The 19,723-nt window shown below is 52.5% G+C and overlaps 1 protein-coding gene across 3 annotated transcripts in view; it reads right to left on the reverse strand.

The window, feature by feature from the left end:
* Nucleotides 1–9,329: 9,329 nt before the first annotated feature.
* Nucleotides 9,330–19,723, reverse strand: part of DHRS3 (dehydrogenase/reductase 3) — a 40,006-nt gene continuing 29,612 nt past the window's right edge. For 2 of the 3 annotated variants that reach the window (XM_033114152.1, XM_033114153.1), the window contains 5 exons: nucleotides 17,788–17,931; nucleotides 17,003–17,122; nucleotides 16,414–16,652; nucleotides 12,184–12,309; nucleotides 9,330–9,844 (listed from right to left, as the gene is read on the reverse strand). In XM_033114152.1, coding sequence (XP_032970043.1) covers nucleotides 9,760–9,844; nucleotides 12,184–12,309; nucleotides 16,414–16,652; nucleotides 17,003–17,122; nucleotides 17,788–17,931 — 714 coding nt within the window. In that variant the 3' untranslated portion in view covers nucleotides 9,330–9,759. The remainder of the gene's footprint in view (nucleotides 9,845–12,183; nucleotides 12,310–16,413; nucleotides 16,653–17,002; nucleotides 17,123–17,787; nucleotides 17,932–19,723) is intronic. The other variant, XM_033114154.1, reaches the window with a different exon arrangement.

Below are 19,723 nucleotides of genomic sequence, written 5' to 3' on the forward strand. Positions count from 1 at the left end.
ACTCAGGGAGGACATGCTCTGCCTGTCAAGTTCATTGCCACACACCCATGCCTGACCACAGTGGGCCTTTCACAACAATTCGTTGGAAATTGAGTGACACCAAATGAGCAAGGTAAACCCTGCCCCCATTCTAATATTTCCTGAATCCATGCACACCAGAATTACTGTCCTTGGCACTACTGGCCCCAGATGGCCTCATGCACCCCTGGACAGGAAGTCCTGCTGCCACTCACGGACAAAAGGCTTTTATAAGTGGTGGTGCAAGGTGGTGCAAAGGGGCAGAAGCAGAGCATGATGGTGTGGACCCCAGGAGATTTCCCTCCCTACCTCAGGGCAGCCCCAGGAGGGACTGCCAGATAGGACTGGTCAACTGCCAAGCACTGTGCCAGCCAGCTGCCCCCCGGGGTACCCACTGATTGCTAGTCAGGAGGGGCCAGGAGTCAAGAGGAGGGCCGCCAACTGCCTCTCACCACACTTGCCAACTGTCAGTCAGCAGAGGCCAAAGTCCCATTCTGAGAACTTAGGACTGCCCGGCCAGCTGTCATTCTGAAAGGCCCCGGGGCAAGTCAGGAAGTCCACCAATGGTCATTCTGGTCACAGCTGATTTTACTACCCAGATTCTTTTCCCCTCTCTCCCAGCTAGAGCACCCTACTGGACTTTTGGGGAACAACCCTTCTACAACTCTCAGTCCCTATGTTTCAGTGGGTTCAATTTCCTCCCAGGCTGCAAAGACAGAACACAGAAGAAACAGGTTTTTTGTTTGTTTAGTTGGTTGGTTGGGTTTTTTTTTTTTTTTTTGCTGCTGCCCTTGAACCTGGGAGGGTGTCAGGCTGGAGCTGAGCAGGCAGTTTGCCTTCCCTAGAACAAGCTGTCTGAGGGGCCGGCCCGGTGGCTCCGGCGGTTAGAGCTCCGTGCTCCTAACTCCGAAGGCTGCCGGTTTGATTCCTACATGGGCCAGTGGGCTCTCAACCACAAGGTTGCCAGTTCGATTCCCCGAGTCCCACAAGGGATGGTGGGCTCCACCCCCTGCAACTAGCAACGGCAACTGGACCTGGAGCTGAGCTGCGCCCTCCACAACTAAGACTGAAAGGACAACAACTTGAACCTGAATGGCACCCTCCACAACCAAGATTGAAAGGACAACAACGTGACTTGGAAAAAAGGCCTGGAAGTACACACTGTTCCCCAATAAAGTCCTGTTCCCCTTCCCCAATAAAATCTTTAAAAAAAAAATGTCTGAGAGTGAGGCCAGTCCAGAGGATGTGGAACTGAAGGACAGAGATAGAGAACTAGGTCCTGGAAACACTGTGTGAACTCCTGGATCTAGCCATACCTGAAACCAATTCTCATTGAGCTTTCCAGTATGTGAACTAATAACTCCTTCCTTTTGCCTAAGCAAAAATTGTGGGTGGGACCAGAAGTCGCTCAGGGAGTATGCCGGGTCCTCTGGGGGGGCCAGCTGCTAGTCAGGGCACCAGGCCTTGTCTGAGGCTCAGGGTGGTTCCAGAGGAACCCTGACTGAAAGCCATAGACAAAGAGGCTCCATATTTGTTTCCCCTGCTCCTGGCTACTGAGATGTAGGCATACAATCATGACTCCACCAATCACAAGCTTCCCCCAGCCTTTGAGCAAACAACTGATGCAGAGAAGTAGGGCGGGGTTCTCTTCCGTGGTGGTAGCAGCAGGGTCAGACTGTCCTGTGACAGGATTGGGAGGCTGTGGTCCGACTGCATTGCTTAGCCTCTGCCCAGTTTTCACGCCTGGCGTTTTGGTCTGCCAGGCCACTCTGAGCTCCCAACATCCATTCCAGAAACTCTGCCGGCAGAGTCTGTGTCTGTTGCTGGGGACCTGGACAAAAAAACCACCAATGCTTTGCGCCCTCAGGGAGGGCTGAGGACTAGGGGGAGCTGGGGAAAACAGGGGAAGGAAGCTCCTAGCTCGGGGACTGGCAGGACCACTTCACCACCGTTCACGGTCTCAGCAGGCACCCTGTCCCTCAAAGCACCTGGCAGAGTACTAGGAACTTTTTTTGTTTTTTAAGATCTTTATTTTTTTTTATTGGGGAACAGGACTTTATTGGGAGACAGTGTGTACTTCCAGGACATTTTCCAAATCAAGCTGTTGTTCTTTCAATCTTAGTTGTAGAGGGCGCAGCTCAGCTCCAGGTCCAGTTGCCGTTGCTAGTTGCAAGGGGCACAGCCCACCATCCATTGCGGGAGTCGAACTGGCAACCTTGTGGTTGAGAGGACGCGCTCCAACCGACTGAGCCATCCGGGAGCTCATTGGCAGCTCAGCTCAAGGTGCCGTGTTCAATCTTAGTTGCAGGGGGCGGAGCCCACCATCCCTTGTGGGAGTGGAGGAATCGAACCAGCAACCTTGTGGTTGAGAGCCCACTGGCCCATGTGGGAATCGAACCAGCAGCCTTCTGCGTTAGGAGCACGGAGCTCCAACCGCCTGAGCCACCAGGCCGGCCCTAGGAACTTTTTAGGGATTGAAAATTGGCTAGGGGGAGCAATCTGCCATGAGTATCAGCTTTGTGCCCAGCCCTGGTAGCCGGGGAGAGAGAGAGAGAGAGAGAGACAGAGGGAGAGAGAGAGAGAATCTGTGCACATGTGTGTCTGAGGATGTGTTGGGGCACTGGAGAAGTGGACACAGCTCACTCTCAGGCCCACAGCCAAGGGGGCAGAGCAGACCCCAACGAGCTCTGAAAGAAGACCCACCTTGAACATGTCTGCCTGAGGCTGGCTGCCTTGGCCTACCTATAACTAGGAGCAAGCAGTGGGCCAAGACTTCCTGGAATCTGGCAACACCATGGACGTGGATGGGCCAGGAAGCGGCCTGGGTGCATAGCCAGAGCCATACTGATGAATAATGACAAGTATCGTACACCACGCTCTTTACATACTCGGCGTCTTATTCAAGAGACCATGAAACCCAGGGGTTAAGCACATGGGCTTTGCAACTAGACTCTGGGATTCACATCCCGGTTCTGCCAGTTGCTAGCTGTGTAGTGAGCCCTGGGCAGGTGACTTCATCTCTCACTGTCTCTGTTTCCTGTACAATGTTGGGGGGTTTCAATTATTAAATACATACGAAGCACTGAGGATGTGTCATGTGCCAAGTGTACAACCATTAACTTACAACTTTTCTAATAAATGTAACACAATATAAATCTATTAATGTATTAATGCCAAGCACACATGCATTAATTTCTGTGTATTACTCCGTTGATTTTCCGAAACAGCTCCACGGAGGCCAGGGTTGTGGATCGCTTCCTGCAGAGGAGCAAACAGGCCCAGGGAGGTTAAGTGAGCTGCTCAAGGCCTCACAGAGCCAGAGTTTGGAATCTCAAGCAGATACAGCTCCAAAGAACAGCCTCTCCCCTTCTCTGCACGCTCCACGGCTCCCAGCTGGGCTGGCCAAGTTGGTTCCCCCAAGTCATCAGCTGGCCCTTAGCCAGTGGGCACCTGGCATGGCTGAGAAGGTGCGGCCCGGCCAGAACTCCCAACAAGAAGCCCACTGCCACAGGAATCCATCGTGACACTTGGGGGACATTTTGCCTCGTCTCACTCTCAACATGCCAAGACTGGAAGTTATGCCCACAGCCAGGCACTGCTCAGGGTCCCAGAGTGACCTCTCCAAGCAGGATCCAGTTACATCGCAGCAGCAGCTAAGGAACAAACACAGCTTGTGTCTTCCTCCGAGTGCTTATTTCCTTTGTCTTGTGAACATTGAAAAATGAAAGGAATGATAAGGATTTAGGGGGCGGGGGAGAGGCAGGCCGGAAAATTCTGCAATGTTGGCTTCACTCACCAAGAGGGCGGCGTGAGGGAGTTTGAAACGGAGCCCAAAGAGAGACACTCAAGCGGTGACCTGGCAGGCCCGAGGGAGGACGGAGGTCTTCTTGATTCCTGGCTCCTTCCTGGGGGTGAAGGGCCCATCCCTGGGGGCAGGAGCGCCACATCCTCATGGGTTCCACAGCTGGCCTCTCCGACGTCAGGCACTAAACCCCTCTGGGCCTCAGGCTCCTTTGCTAGTGAATGGCAATTCCTTCTGCTCTGGGTTGTGATGAGAAAGAAATGAGCAAATGTGTGCAGGCTGGACTTGAATTAGCACCTTGGGGGATATTTTCGAAACCGTTTTTGTTGTCACGACTAGGAGGAGGGGCAGGTACTGCTGGCATCTAGAGGGTAGAGACCAGGGATGCTGCCAGACATCCTCCAGGGCAGAGGACGGCTTCGGACAACAGAGAATGGTCCCCACTGAAATGCCTCATGCCGCGGTGAGAAGCACTGCGGTGGCACCTGGGGGTTCAATATAAATGCCGCTTTGATTATTCAGGGGCCCCATCTGGAAGGTGGATGGGAGAACGGGTGTGTTGGGAAGAAGGCCACGCACCGACGTTAGCTGTCTCTGGCAAAGATTCTGTCCCTCTTCATTCAGACAGCAAATATTTACCCAGTGTCCGCTGTGCCACACCCTCCTAGGTGCTGAGCGGAAGTGGACCTGCCCCTTTTCTCAGGCAGTGTCTGGTCTAGAGGGGAAGAGAGAGTCAGACAGAAGAAGAGAACAAGTAAGGAACAATGGCCCCGAATGTCCTTCCTTGTGAGGACTGGGCAACCACAGTGTGGTGACACACAATGGGAGCCGGCTCAGCCACGAAAAGGAACCTCATGCTTCGTGAAAGAAGCCAGACACACAAGACCACATCCTGCGTGTGTGTTCCAAAAGGTGTCTGTGGTAACAGTTGCACCACCCTGTGAATATACTAAGCACATTGAATTGTATACTTGAAATGGGTGAATTGTGGGTATGTGAATTATATCTCAGTGAAGCTATTATATATGAAAATGATAATAATGACAAACAGTGAGACGGGCGTTGAAGGTAATAAGTGAAAGGCTGAGATGGAGGGACCCAGGTGTCAGGTGAGACGCCTCTGGGAGGAGACATCTCAGGTGGGCTTCCAGGTGGAGAGTGGGGGTGCGAGCTGCAAAGAGCCCCAGGGACTCTCGGTGGCCGGTCTGTGTGAGCTGGGCTGGTCAGGGGGCCGAGGGCAGCTGGGCTTCAGGGCCCTGCAGAAATGTTCCCTCACAGCTGCTTCAGTCCAGAGAAGTCGTGACCCCTGGGTCACACAGCTGTGCACTTGGCCAACCTCCGGGGTAGACCAAGCTGTCCTGCACTGGCCTTCCCTGCCCACTAGTTTGGGATGGTGGCTCTGAGGGCCCTGCCTCTGAGGCCTGCTGTCCACTTGAGGGGATCTGTGTCCTGAGAGCAGGGCAGCGGTCATCCCAGCCACCCCCAGCAGTGCCTTTTCATGGGACTTCTGTGTTTGTTTTCATCCTGAGCCATGGAGAGACTTGGGCGCAAAGGGCCTGGCCAGAGCCAGCAATGGTGGGAGGTGCCAGAGTAACGTCCCACCCCGCCCGTGTGAGCTGCAGAACAGCAATCCCCATTCCTGATGAAGCACCTCCCCTCTGCCCTCCCCCAGCCCCTGCACCCACTGCCCAGGTTGGGGTCTTCTGAGGCATAACTTCCTCCCACTCCAACCACAAGGGAGCCAGCCGGCCTGGAAGGATGCTGCTATCACAGGGCTGGCCAAGACAGTGACCCTGTGTGTCCTGAGGGCGGTGGGGTCCTGAGTAGGACCCACGGAGCTGCCAGCATCACATTGTCCCCTCGAGTTTCTAGAGCCTTCACACTGGATACAGGAGAGCAGGTACATCTCGTCCGTCCTGCAGGTGAGAAAAGGTAATGCCCACCTGGAGGGAGCAGAGCCTGTGGAACTCCAGTTCTGGATTTCTGCCCCCAGATACTGAGGCCTCCCACTTCTTAGGGAGCCTCCTGGCCTCATGGTGAGCTGGGAGCAGCTGGGCGCTCAGGGGTCTGTTGGGTTGCTGGAAACCAAGGGCCTCAGGGAACCATGAGAGGGGAGGGGAGACAGCTGGATCCTGCACAGCCGAGGGGCAGTGGTCCCCAAGTCCAGGCTCTGGACCACAGCAGGCAGCCCTCCGTTTATGAAGCGAAACGTGTTAACGAATGTTGGTTAATCGAATCACAGTCTAACAGCCCTACTCAAAGGGCACACGAGCTGTTCCCGGGCTTCCTTCTGCAAGGAGGGACAGTCACCTCCTGGCTTTGCCTGAAGCAAGGGTTATCTGATCTCCGTGTTCTTATTGAGGATCCTGCCAACACTTTGGAAGGCCTTTCCTGAAAAGAAAACCCCTCCGAGGGAGAAGTTCCCGGTATGCAGTGGGGGGAGGCAGGAGGCCCCCAGGGGCCCTGAAATGACCCCCCCAACCCACCCCATCTACCCACCTGCAATTGTCCTCTTCTCTCCGGGTTGCTTAGTCCTTGAGCAGCAGGATTTGTTTGTTTGTGACCTGGCTCCTTTTTTCTTTTTGTCCCCATCAGCCTGGGACATCCCCAGGGGCAAGGGCTCTCTGCCCCACCTGTGGGGCTGGAAGTGGGGGTCAGCCCAGAAGCTTTCTTCACTCTGATCTCTACTGGCCATCAGTTTGGTCTGAGAAGAGAGGCAAAGCATTCTGGTCCTGGGAGGGGGACGGTGGCCACAGGACTCATTCCTGACCACTTGTCAGGCCGGAGAGCCTGGTCCCCTGGAACCACGGCAGGATGTGCTTGGGTCTGGCGACTCCCCGGGCATGGTGCCCACCTGTAAATCTGGTTCTCTTTGGAGATGGGGAGGAGCCCCAGGCGTAGCAACTGGGTCGTTTCCCAGGACCCACGTCTTCTTCACAGGATTGGCCCCTCAGGGGTGCAGGGAGCCAGACTTCAGTACTTGTCACTCTCCTTTGCTTGGCTAAGCTAAGGGACAGAATTAGCTCCCCACTCTCACTCTCAAGGCTCTCCAAGCAGCCCAACCATCCAAGGGAGGGACCAGGACGGGCCTCCTGGGAATCTGCCCAAGGCTTTTTCTCTGGTTCCTCTGGGACAAGATCCAGAAAAAGACTAAAAGTATCCCAGCGGAGAGGGAAGTGGTAGGGTGGGACCAGGCCCTGCCCTGCTGTTAGGAGAAGCCCCTGGGACTCTGGGAACCACAGGTCCCACCGCAGCCAAGGCGGTGATTCTGTTCTCAGTGGCCCTGGGGGAGGGGGGGCTGGGCCCGAGTCCACGCAGACCCCTGGGCTCCCCACTGCGTTCCTGGCCTGCAGGCCAAATGCAACTTCATGGAAACCTCAGAAGTCAAATCCTGTCCAAAGGCCTGGCCTGTAGCCAGGCTACGAGCACAGAGATCTGCCTGTCGCTCAAGGACGGTAGGAACGTCAGCAGCCACGACCCCCACTTCTTCCTCCTCTATCCCTGCTCACCAGAGATGGTTCTACCCCTAACCTAGCTCCTGTGAGAGCCGGGGACAGACACCTGGACGGGGGTGCAGGGACAGCAGTGGGGCAGCCCGAGCCCAGGGGACCCCCCCCAGTGTTGTCCAGACGCGCCAAAGTGGGGTGATGTGCGTGGCCGTGGACACACCAGGCCTGACCTCCCCAGGCTGGCAAAGGTGCCAGGAGGACCCCTTTTGCAGCTTTCTGTCCTCCACATACTTTAGTGGCACATGTCCTCTAGGACCAACACAAAGGTGACAGTCAGAAGGGGGGTTGTGGATCAGGTAGAGCGGAGTTCAAATTCTGGCTGTGCCACTCACAAGCCCCACCAACCTGGGCATGCAGTTTCGTTGCTTTGAGCCTGTTTTCTCACCTGCAAAATGGTCTTTCCCATGCCATCATCCCCCGCAAACGGTCAGTGCCTTTTTGGCGCTCTGCTCAGCACCTGGTGTGGACCACTGAGCGGTAACCAGGTCCAGGGCAGTTATCTGCCTGCTTCCTCCATCCTCTGCCTACATTCAACTTTCCCTTATGTTCTTGTGGACTTCTTCCCCGGTGTGGCAGATTCTATTATAGTTCAACGTTACAGACCACTCCTCCAAGGGGATTGTTGTGCCCAGCTGCGTTCGTGGCAGGCTTGACCACATGACCTGCTCCGGCCAATGAAATGTGAGCAGAAATGCCTTACATTGTTTCCCGGCAGAAATGTTCAGAGGCAGAAATGTTCAGAGCTGGTGAGCAGGTGGCCAGGTGAGTTTACCTCTGCTACGAGAGGACATCGTTGCAGACGGAGGCTCCTGTCACCCGGGGTCCCAGAGTGAAGGTGACCCAGAGCAGAGCTGCAGCCACCCTGGAAGGACAGGCGGCAATCCTAAGACAAACCTTTATCGTTAGAAGCCATTGAGACCTGGGGGTCATACCTTGGCTGACACACAAGGTGGCTGTTGGAAGTCTCTAAAGGGGTTCCTGAGAGCTGTTTTTCAGTCTTTGGCTGCTGCTGGGGGTAGTGGATAATTATCAGTGAAATGTGTCTCGGGACTTGGCGGCCTTTGGTAGAGGCTCAGTTAACAGTGGATGTAATCCTGGGTTGGCATTTCTGCACACAGACCAGACTGAGGATTGTCCAGGCTGCGAGATTCATGTCCCTCTGAGTGGTGTGTACGTGCAGGCTTTCAGCAACCTCGGGGACGCTCATCCATTGAATTTGTGGCCGGTGACCTTCTCACTGCTTGTTCCCCTCCCCACGCGCTCCGCCCCCACGAGCTGTGCAGAGGCTACGTGGATGAGATTCCACGGTCCACCTGTACCCCATGCGCACGGTCAGGTAATTAAGCTGCTGCGGCAGGGGAGAACACACGCCAGGGGAGCCATGCACGTCTCTCCCCACTAATCCTTGGCTATAATTTTTCCTATTCACAGAGCCTGTGTCAATCTCCTCTGCTATTCCAGACCTCCCCCTTCTCCTTTGTTATTTCACTTCTCTCTCCTGCCATCAAATCTGGCGTGGGAGCCCAGGGCACCCTCTTAGCCCTGGCTTTATTGTGCCAGCGGTCTTCAAAGATTTCGCTTCTCAGCAGCATTCGCCTCTCAGCAACCAGCACATGCGAGGTCCACAGTGGGTGCTCAATAAAGACTGGCTCCGCTCTCCCGAGTTGGTGGCTTCGTGGCTGGTGGGGCCGTGGCCGGGCAGGGGGCAGCTAGCTGAAGCCTAGTTCATGACGGTCATACAAGGGAAGTGGGTGGGTAGAAGGCAAAGGGCCCCTTAACCCATGGCTGTTGGGAGAGGCCTGGCAGAGCCAGCGAGGAACCACGTACTCCCAGACTTGCGCTCCAATTTCTCTCCCGATCTGTCTCCTTCTCACCCATTCCACTCCTGGCAGCTGGGGATCCTAAGCAGACCAATTCCTTTTCAAAGGATAGGGTTTTGAGACTGGTCCCCTCCCTTCTACCCAGCAAGGACCAGGGGTCAAGGATTTCAGCAAAGGAACTCGCAAAAGCCATCTCTCTTTATTTTTCATTCCTGCCGTTCAACCAGTTTGCATAAGCTGAGGATGAGTGGATTTTGGAGGGAAAGGAAGAGTATCTGGGCACAGACCTTCCCAGAAATAGTCTATGCACATTGCTGAGGCTGGTTAGACTTGAGAAGCAAATGAACAATAAACTACAGAATTAGAAATGTACAAAAGTATTAAGGTGGCTGCTGGCTGGGTTCTTGCCTCCCCATGGGGGTCAGTTCTGCCCATCACTCCTGTGCAAAGGTCCTGGGGCTGGCCTGAGGGGCAGACAGATTCTTCTCCAGGACAGGAGCAGTCTTGCTCACCCAGCAGAAGTGTGCCAAGAGACAGGCGTGTGGGTGTGTACCCAGGTGCCATGGTCCCCTCAGGCTCCGTGGCTTTTGAGCGTGTCTGCATCCTGCCATTATGTCCGCCCTTTGAAAGTGTTCATGCAGGTGTAGGTTCCTGAGAATTTGTGGATCTCCTCGAGTGCAGCCTGTGGGAGTATGCTGAGGATGTGGGGAGGAGAAAAGACGGTCAGACCAGTGGCCACACAAGACGGTGTAGTAAAGTGATGGTTCCCGTAAGCTCTCCTCATCCCTCTCTCCAATTCCACAAGCCACCCCCCACCTCCATGGAGGAAAAAGGGCTTTCACATAAGCGGATAAATGGCTATTTACAAGGTAAAGGGTGAGTGGTAGAAATAAACTTCCAAAGCCACAGTCGTAGCATTTTAAGGCCCATAGGTATCTCAGAGATCGATTAACTCCAAATGCCACTTATTCAACAAATAATGACGTGTGGGGCTGAGGAGATAGGTACTGGGTGTATCCTCCTGCCGGGAAACCTCCCACACTCACGCCCAGGCCTCTCCTTGGGCTCCCCGTAGTACCAGGCTTTCTCAACAAGCCTTGGTGTTGTCTTTACTCTTTACTTGTCAAGCTCATGGGGGACCTTGTGGCAGAGATTTCACCTCTGATCCTGGCCCCTAGTACAGGGCCCAGCATGAAAGGACCTCAGTCCATTTGTTGAGTCCAGTTGAAGGGCTCTGGCCCACTCTAGGTGCAAGATGGGAAAGGCTCCCTTCCAGCCGGAGAGATCTGGAAGGTTTTCTGCAGGTGATGGTACTGGAGTTGAGCCAGAAAAGATTTCTCTTGGGAAAGATAAAGAGGGGGTGCAGTGCAGGAAATGGGGAGGAGGGTGGCCTTTGCTTTCTGTGACAAAGTAGTAGGGGATAGAACAGGAAATGTAGGCTGGGGGCTTACTGTGAGATCGCTGAGATATTCTAGACAAACTATCTTTTTTCTAGAATGTTCTGAAAGCTTCTAACAAGCTCTCGGAGGTGGAAGGTGGCAGCCTGGCTTTGTCCCTGCTGTCCTAGGGGCTCTCGGAGGTGGCCAAGGAGCATCTCAGAGCAACAGTCAGGACAGACTAAGGGAGACCAAGGAGTGGACCAAATGCCCTCAGGGGCCCCCAACTCCTACCCTCTCACTCTGTGTCTCTGAAAGTCCTTTGAGTTTGGAAGAGAAAGGACTGATGTGTCTCGTCGGTTATGTGGTTTCTGTGCCCGCCATTGGATCGGCTCCTTACCTGGAGCCCACCATGGACACACAGCCTGGGGGGAACCTAGCTTCCTGGCAGTTGATGTCTGAGACAGGTACTGGGGTACTTCACTTCCCAAAAAGGCCTTCCTGGTCAGAGGGGTTCAGACAGCTGGGGATTGGGGACTGGAGATGGCTGGGGGCTCAGAGGAACCAAGAGTCTGTGGTCACTCATGAGTCCAGAGTGGATGATTTCCCTGCAGCACCGAGAGGCCCATTAAAAAGTGTCCTTAGGCGGGCACCTGAAACGGCCCCTTCAGTGTGGGACTGGGAGGGGAAAGGTTTGCTGGCCAAAGTCTGGATGGTTCTAGGGAACATGATACTGGGCAAATTCTGGAGGAGGATGGTCTCCTCTAGAAAGCCTATCTCCCCAGGTGGTCTGCCCCGGTAAATCCCACCTGAGTAGTACCATGACGGTTTTGTGAATCCCGAGCCTGTGGTATCAGGAGCCCTGTCTTCACCATTAAACTTCCTGAAGGCTAGGGCCTATTAGTTTCTAGAACAGTAGTTCTCAAAGTGTGGCCGAGGAACCCTTGGCGGGGTACCTGAGATCTCTTCGGTGGTCTGCGAGGTCAAACTATTTTTACAATAATACTAAGACGTTATCAGCCTTTTTCACTCATTCTCTCACGAGTGTACAGTTGAGTTTTCTGGAGGCTACATGACATGTGACATCACAACAGATTCAAACCAGAAGCAGATATAAGAATCCAGTTGTCTTCAATTAAGTCAGGCAATAAAGAGCTTTGCACAAATGTAAAACAGTGACATTCTTCTCACTATGTTCCTTTTTCTTTTTTGAAAATATCCTTAGTTTTCATAAAAAAAGTCATTGATGTTATTAACATGGAATGGATTTGTTACTGCTATTTATAAATGCATAAATATTTTAAATATAAACAAATGTAGAAGTCTTTTAAAAGCCTTTCTCAGTTTTAATTTCTAATACAGTAGATAGTAATAAATCCAACTCACAGAAACAAAAGCTCTTTGGGCTTCTCAATAATTTTTAAGATCGTAAAGGGGTCCTGAGAGTTTGAGAGTTTGAGAACTGCTGCCCTATAGTAAGGACAGGAAATCCTTGGCACACAGACCACCACTCTTCATTGTCGTGCCCATAGCAGACATGACTAATCGATCCCATGTGTACTTTTTCCTGCCTGAGGCCTCTTCCCCACCAGGGTCCACCAGGAGAAGGGGAAATGGTCGGAAAGCCTGGCTCAGAGCTTTCATCCCCAGCCCCATACCTTTTCAAGATAATGAGGGCATGCATCGTCCACGGGAGCAGGAGGAGGGCCTGATTGAGCTGCACAGCTTCCACCGTCCTCCGGGCCACCGTCTCTGGCTTCAGTGGGGGGAAGAGGTTGGGGAACCTGAATGCAGGAAGAGACACAGTGGGTTTCTCCAGGAGAAGCAGGTGCTTCTGCGGAAAGTCTCCATGGCTGTCAGGTCTGGGTCATCCCTTTGGCTTCTTGAGAAGACTTGGGATTGGGAGACTTGAGACCTGTTTGGAATTCTCTGCCCCCCTCCCCTTGCTGCTCCAGACACAGCACGAGCTCCCCAGTGCCTCCGTTCTTCCCCTGAGTCTCCCCTTGAGAATCGAGGTCTTTGAATCCAGCCCCCAAGGCCCCATCTCTAAAGCACTACAGATGGCTCCTGTAACAAGCCACTGAGATGGTGTCACTGCCCTGCTCGTAACCCCCCGGGGCTCCCAGCACTCCAGAGCTCTGCTCACTCAGGGCCCTGCCTCACGCCTGACCCTCTCATCCTTTCTCGCTCTGCTCCAGCAATCCTGGCCAATCTTTCAGTTTCTGTCACTTAAGTTCTTTTCTGTCTCAGGACCTTCTACCAGCTGTCCTGTCAGCCTGGCTCCCTCCTCCCAGCTCCTGTTCAGGGTGGCTTCTGACCTCATCCCCCTGCAAATTTCCTTGACTGCACTAGAATGGCCTTGCCTATTTGCTTGTTTCCTTGTTAGTGCCCTGTCACCCCCATCAGATTGTGAGTTCCACACGGGCAGAGGTTCGGTCGGTCTTGCTCCATGTTGTATCCCCCATGTGCTGTATCTGGCACATAGTAGGTGCTCAATAAATGCTTGCTGAATGAACAAACACTGAATTACTTGCCTCTCCCCAAATGTATCCTGCTCATCTGTCTGGAAGCAGGGGCTTTGCCGGGAATGCCCTTCTCTGCCCAGCCTGCTGGTTTACTCATTCATTAATTCATTGATTGATTCATTAATTCATATAAACATTTACAGAGTACTTTCTGTGGGGTTGATGAATGAATGATTGAATAAACAAACATCAGGGCTTCTCATGCCTATTCAGAGGCATCTGACCTAAGACCCCTGCAGTGATAAAGCTCCCTGTGTGCCAGGCCTGTGCTAGGTGCTCCATGGGAATCATTCACTCCAATTTAGAGAGAAGGCAACTGAGGCCCTGGGGGGCTCGTGGGGTAGGAGGGATTCAAACCAGGCCTGCCCGAGCCCCAGGCCACTGCTCTGTCCCCGCCCTCACTCACTACTTGTCCCACCCCTCTGGGGCCTGCAGGCACAGGGCTGAGGCTGCTGTCTCTGACCTCAATCCCACAAAGGGCTCGTGAGTTGCTCTGGCACCAGGAGGATTAAGGGCGATGAGTCACCTGGGTCTGATGTCACCCTGTGCAAAGGGCAAGTCCTGGGCCCCCAGCTCGGACGTGGTTGGCCTTAGAGAATCCACAGATCTCACCCCCCACCCTATGCTTCCTTTGCTGTCACGATGTGCCGCTAAGATCCCACAAGCCAGCAGTCTGCAAGGCTAGCCTCCGGAGTCCTGCAGAGACAAACATGTTGAGGCGGCTCACTGAGGCTGGAACCCTATAGACACGGCAGACTGTCTGGTTTTCCAGTCCCCACCTGGGCCAGCCCTACTACTGGGGGAAAGGGAGACAGGATGGAGACCCAAGCTCCACAGGGTCTGGGGGGCCCTTCTGGTAAGACGCTTGCAAGAGGACCTGACAGAGGATACTTTGTGCACATCTGCTGACAGGACTTGCTCCTTTCCCTCTACTGTGGGGAGGGTATCCGGGGAGCCGACAGAGCTGTTCACTCCCACGGAGCAGCACAAACGCATGGGAAAAGCGTGCGCAGCCAATTTCTATCTGTGTGGCCTTGAGCAAGTTACTTCGTTTCTCTGAGCCTCAGTTCCTTCATCTGTGAAATGGAGCTAAGAGCTCTCACAGGGTTGCTTAGGGCCAAATGAGGTGGTGTTTGTAAAGTGTCTGGTGTGGTTGGAACACAGAAGATCAACCGACAACAACGTACAAATAGCAGCACTCACCTATATGGCCACGTTTGCTGGGAAAATCCATCAATCTTGTCTTAACCATGTGTCCCCCACCCTCACCCCTAGGAAGGGGCTGAGCCTGGATGGGGAGGAAGCCCGTGCTTTTCCTCTTTCAGGAAATGGGAGTTGGTTAAGCACTAATCATCCTTTCACTACTCTTCTCCCAAGCCCTCGGGGCTCACCTCCCTAACCACAGGTAAGTAAGTCACCTTCCCCTCCAGTTTACCACTTGTCAGGCAGGCTAGCTGATTCACACACGGGAGCATCTAACCTGTGAAGTTGGGGGTACTATTATCAACCCCTTCTTGTAGATGGGGAAACTGAGGCAGAGAAAAACTAAATGACTTGCCCCAGGTGACACGTAGCTGGGATTTGGCCCTGGGCAGTTTGCGCCCACACTTAGGACCACTGTGGAAAAATGACTTGAGGAAAACCTTGAATTTCCTGCTTAAAGTGGTGGAGAGGAAACTACGCTAGAAGGAGAACAAGTAGATACACGAATGTGAGGTCTGCAAATGTCCCGCCCACTTCTGTGCTCAGTGTCCAATTAAAACTGTGGATTGCTACTGCTGTACTTTCATTCAATCTACATTTATTGAGCACCTCCTATATGCCCCGATGAAAAGAAAGCAAACCAAGACCTCATGGGGAGGAAAAGCCAACATGGTTAATCTACCTCCTCTACCTTCAAAATCTATGCTAATTTGCATGCAAGTCAGGTAGAAATGTATACTTCTACCGACTACCTGAAGATATGTTCTGCTAGGAAGATTAATAACATATGTGTTGATGAAGACATTTATTCTGAGTAAAAATAATAAGAGCAGTGGTTCATTTCTGAGCCTCTAGTATGCCCCAGGCTTGGCTCTAGAGGTGCTACATGTGTTATTTTTAATTCTCCCAATAATCCCATGAAGAATATATTATTTCCACCATTTTACAGATGAGCAAAGCAAATCTTAGAGAGGTAACAAAATTGGCTCAAGATTTCACAACTGTACAGCAGCTGAGGTGTGATCCCTGACCTGGTGTTTTGATTCCTGATCACTAAACGCACATTCAATAATCACAGCTACGGTGTACTGAGTGGTGCCCACATGGCATGCACGACCTGAACGCCCTCCACCACCTGTCTCAAATTCTCAGGATGACCCTTTCCTGTCATTCTCATGTTTGGAAGAAGCTGGTGCATATAATGTAGAAGTCAAATCTATTATTATTTGCTGCATTGCATCAAACAAGAACTATAGTTTGGGGATTCCCTATTTTCGTTTATTATCTATGACCCTTCACCACCGCACTTCATGATAGCACCATTTATTGGGCACTTACTATGTAGCACACACGGTGTTCCATGCTGGATCCCATTTTATCCCGATCACAGAACTCTAGGTGTAGACATTGTCTTTGCCTCATTTTATAGATTAGCAATGGAGGCCAGAGAGGGAACTAAAGGGACCTAAGGCCATACGGTACATTACAGGTGCAGGTAAGCTGATGCCCCGTGTGCCTGGCTCCACTCTAAACCAGTGGTCTTCGTGCTGGTTGATTTAACTGGCTTGGGGGAGGGGTGGTTGGGCTTCAGTATTTCTTTACACTGAGCTATAATTTGCAGACAATCAAAGGCATAAATCTTAAGTGTACGCTGTGGTGGTTAATTTTTACCTATGTAACCACAAGCCAGATCAAGAAGAGAGAACCTTTCTAAAGACTAGGAAGTCCCCTCATACTCCTTCCCAGACGATATCCCCACCTCTGCAGGGGTGGCCACTGTTCTGATGTCGGTGCCCAGTTTTGCCTAGTCTAGAACTTCATACAAATGGAATCACACAGAGTGCATTCTTTGGTCACTAGCTTCTTTTGCTCAACACAATGCTTTTGAGATTCCTCCCTGTTGCTTGTGTACCGACACTCTGTTCTTTTTGTATAGTAGATAGTTTTCCACTGCGTGCATTGGTACTGGGCACCGATACTTTGTCAGAGCTCCCTGACCTGAGCAGCAGGACCCTACACCCCCATAGCATTCCACTGTCTTGCAGGTGGAGAATCAGGTAGCAGACCTCAAAGCCAAAGACAAAGGGCTCTGGGGTATTTTTATATTTTTGCTTCTTCCTCTGTTCACCGTAAGCCTCTGCCCTGGTCCATTGCACTGACCTGACCCTCATGCCCTGGAACATTTCGGTGCTGGTGTGGAAGGGCAGCACGGTGGTGGCGCTGACGCCAGGACAGTCCAGCAGCCCCAACGTCAGGCTCTCCATGAAGGCGAAGGCCGAGGCTTTGGACGTGCAGTAGTCGATGGCGCCGGGGATGGCAGACAGTGCCAGCACGGAGTTGAGACACACGATGTGTCCATTCTGCAGCTCCAGCATGCGCGGCAAGAAGGCCTTGGTGGTCTGAGGGCAGGTGGGGAGGTCAGTGTGGAGCAGCCATAGCTTCCAAAAGCCGCTCTACCCCTCTCTCAGGGAGAACAGACCCTCCCAGACACACGCACTACTCCAGTGACCGAGCCTTCCTGGGACGGGAGGGGCCTGAGGGCTGCCTGCTGCAGGGCACTGAGTCCAGATGCCTCCTGGGGGCGATCATTCCTCTTGTCCAGTTCCCTTGCCCTTGAACGTCCCTCCCTGGCCTGAGCCCAAGCCCCGGTGAGCCTTTCCCACCTCCCCTACAACACCCAGGCTCCCAGGAGGGAAGGAACATGTCACTGTCACTCCGAGGGCTGGGTCTGGCCCAGGACAGCACTTACCCAGAACTGGCCCAAGGTGTTGATGTGCTGGGATTTCAGGAGGGCGTCGTCGTCACTGTCCATCAGACTCTTCCCGTGGACCACGGCGGCATTGTTCACCAGGATGGTGATGTCGCCCACCTGTGGTGAGAGTGGTTGCACCTGAAGGGGCGGGACTTGTGGCTTTGGGCAACCACATTGCCTGTCTGAGCCTCAGCCTTGATTTGTAAGATGGAGCCAATGAGCAGACCAGGGTCGTTGTGAGGATTAGGACTGACTTATGGCACAGAACACATTTCTAATAAGTGAGGTTATTGTCACATAAAAATAGTTAGCATTTACCATGTGCCAGATACTTAACAGGGTAGTTTTTGCTCTCTTGGAGCTCACTGATACACTCAGCCTACATAACATGGCTAGAGTCAGGAGGAGGATTTTCCCAGAGGGCCATTTGTCCCCAGGGTCTAGGATAGAAAGTCACAAGGTCTAAACTTCCAAAGAGGACAACTGGTGATTACTTCTGTTCTGTAATCAACCCACACCCCGAATCCCTCCCCCCTGCAACACACACATTCATGCACCCCCAAGTACATACACGTGCCCATGTACGGGCATGCGCGCACACACACACACTCACACACACACACGGAATCTGGGCCAGTTTCACGGGACACTCCCCAAAGATGGCCTTGAAATAGCCATTCTGTCATAAGCAACACTCTCTCCCAGGCCACGTGAGAATGTTCTTTTTGGCCAGCATTTCTGTGTCCTGCTGAGCTGAGGACGGACCCTCCCAGGCTGCGTACCTTCTCCCGGACAGCTTTGGCTGTCTGGTACACCTCCTCCCGGTTGCCCACATCACAGATGAAGTAGTGGCACTCGGTGCCCATCTGCCGAATTTCCTCTGTCGTCTCCTTCAGGCATTTCTCAGTCCGGCCCCAGAGAACGATCTGGAAGGAGAGAATAACAACATTGAACAGCTGGTCACTAAGTAAGCTATTGCAAATCAATGAGTGCCATCAGAAATTCAGTATTTATAGGAATTTGCCCAAGGACTGGTCTCTCTGATTCCATCCAAAGAGAATATGCAAAGCAAATTAGTAATATGATTTTTTAAAGGGACACAGCCTACTCTGACGTGAACCAATAGTTTCTGAGCCTATTTCTTTCTTTCTTTTTTTTTTTAAGATTTTATTGGGGAAGGGGAATAGGACTTTATTGGGGAACATCGTGTACTTCCTGGACTTTTTTCCAAGTCAAGTTGTTGTCCTTTCAATCTTAGTTGTGAAGGGCACAGCTCAGCTCCAGGTCCAGTTGCTGTTGCTAGTTGCAGGGGGCGCAGCCCACCATCCCTTGCGGGAGTCGAACCAGTAACCTTTGTGGTTGAGAGGACACGCTCCAACCAACTGAGCCATCCGGGAGCTCAGCGGCAGCTCAGCTCAAGGTGCCCTGTTCAATCTTAGTTGCAGGGGCAGAGCCCACCATCCCTTGCGGGACTTGAGGAGTTGAACCAGCAACCTTGTGGTTGAGAGCCCACTGGCCCATGTGGGAATCGAACCGGCAGCCTTCGGAGTTAGGGGCATGGAGCTCCAACAGCGTGAGCCACTGGGCTGCCCTCTGAGCCTATTTCTGACCAATCAAGTGACATGTTATTTACAAGTCTTTCTTGTAGATTCCTTCCAGCAGAACACCTCCGGCCAGCCCAATTCCAGTTTTCCTACATAGTTAGAAGCAATAGCAGAGCTCTTTCATGCAATGTTCCAGAATGTTCTCAGGAACAAGCTGGCCTTCTCCACTATTAGGCCCAGAGCCAGGTTTATGAACACCAGCGGTTAGATCGCACTGGGAGGTGGGTTAGATCGCACTGGGAGGTTCTGGCCACCTCGCTGTGCTCACAGTCAGTCACACTTGGAAGGAGGGCCAGGAAGAGCAGCAGCCAGGCCCCCGCTGAGAAGGAAACTGCCTCACCCCCCACGCCAGGTAATAAACTCCGGACTCATTATGCCAGGAGGTGAGCCCGGCAGGACCAAGAAATGGCTTCTTAAAGGGGGTTAGACAAGTTTATGAATGGCTGACCATAAGGGCTCAGCAGAGAAGCTTGGCTAATTCTCAACTTTGACCTAAGCGAGGATGACACACCTTCTCATGATGTGTCCTTGGGTCCAGAGAAGTCCCTGTTGGTAAAAGGGTCAGAAGCCAGGGGGTCAAGGGTGGGGGGAGGGGTGGCGGGGAATAAGAACCCTCAAACTCAGCTTAATTATCACAGAGGGCTGAAGACCATCAGAGAAAGGAAGAGATAAAAGGCTCCTTGGGGATGTGTCTAATGGGTTTCTATTTTTGTTTCTTCTCTTTCTTTTTAAAATTATCAATGACATTTCTCTTTTAAAAATAAAACCCAACATGGAAACCCCAATGTGTGAAACCAGTACCAGGAATAAACTACATGTCCAAGTCCATATTTTCTTACTTTAAAAGCAACTAATGAGAAGAGCCAGGCTGTCTGGGAAGGCAAATTTTTTAAAGTGGGAAATATGGACGGAGCACCAATCACACCAGATCAGAAGACATACAACTGATTTCTCTATTTGCTTTGTGATTCGGTGTAGAGAACAGTCACACCAATAAGCAGTTGTGGGCAGTAACCGTTTATCAGCTGTTTACCTTGAAATCTTAAGCAGAAAGGAGCCAAATCAGTATAGCCGATGGGACACAGAGAGCTGCTGGTGGTCTCCAACGAATTAG

Source organism: Rhinolophus ferrumequinum, chromosome 9 (genome assembly GCF_004115265.2).
Source record: "Rhinolophus ferrumequinum isolate MPI-CBG mRhiFer1 chromosome 9, mRhiFer1_v1.p, whole genome shotgun sequence".
In the NCBI taxonomy this organism is placed as follows: domain Eukaryota; kingdom Metazoa; phylum Chordata; class Mammalia; order Chiroptera; family Rhinolophidae; genus Rhinolophus; species Rhinolophus ferrumequinum.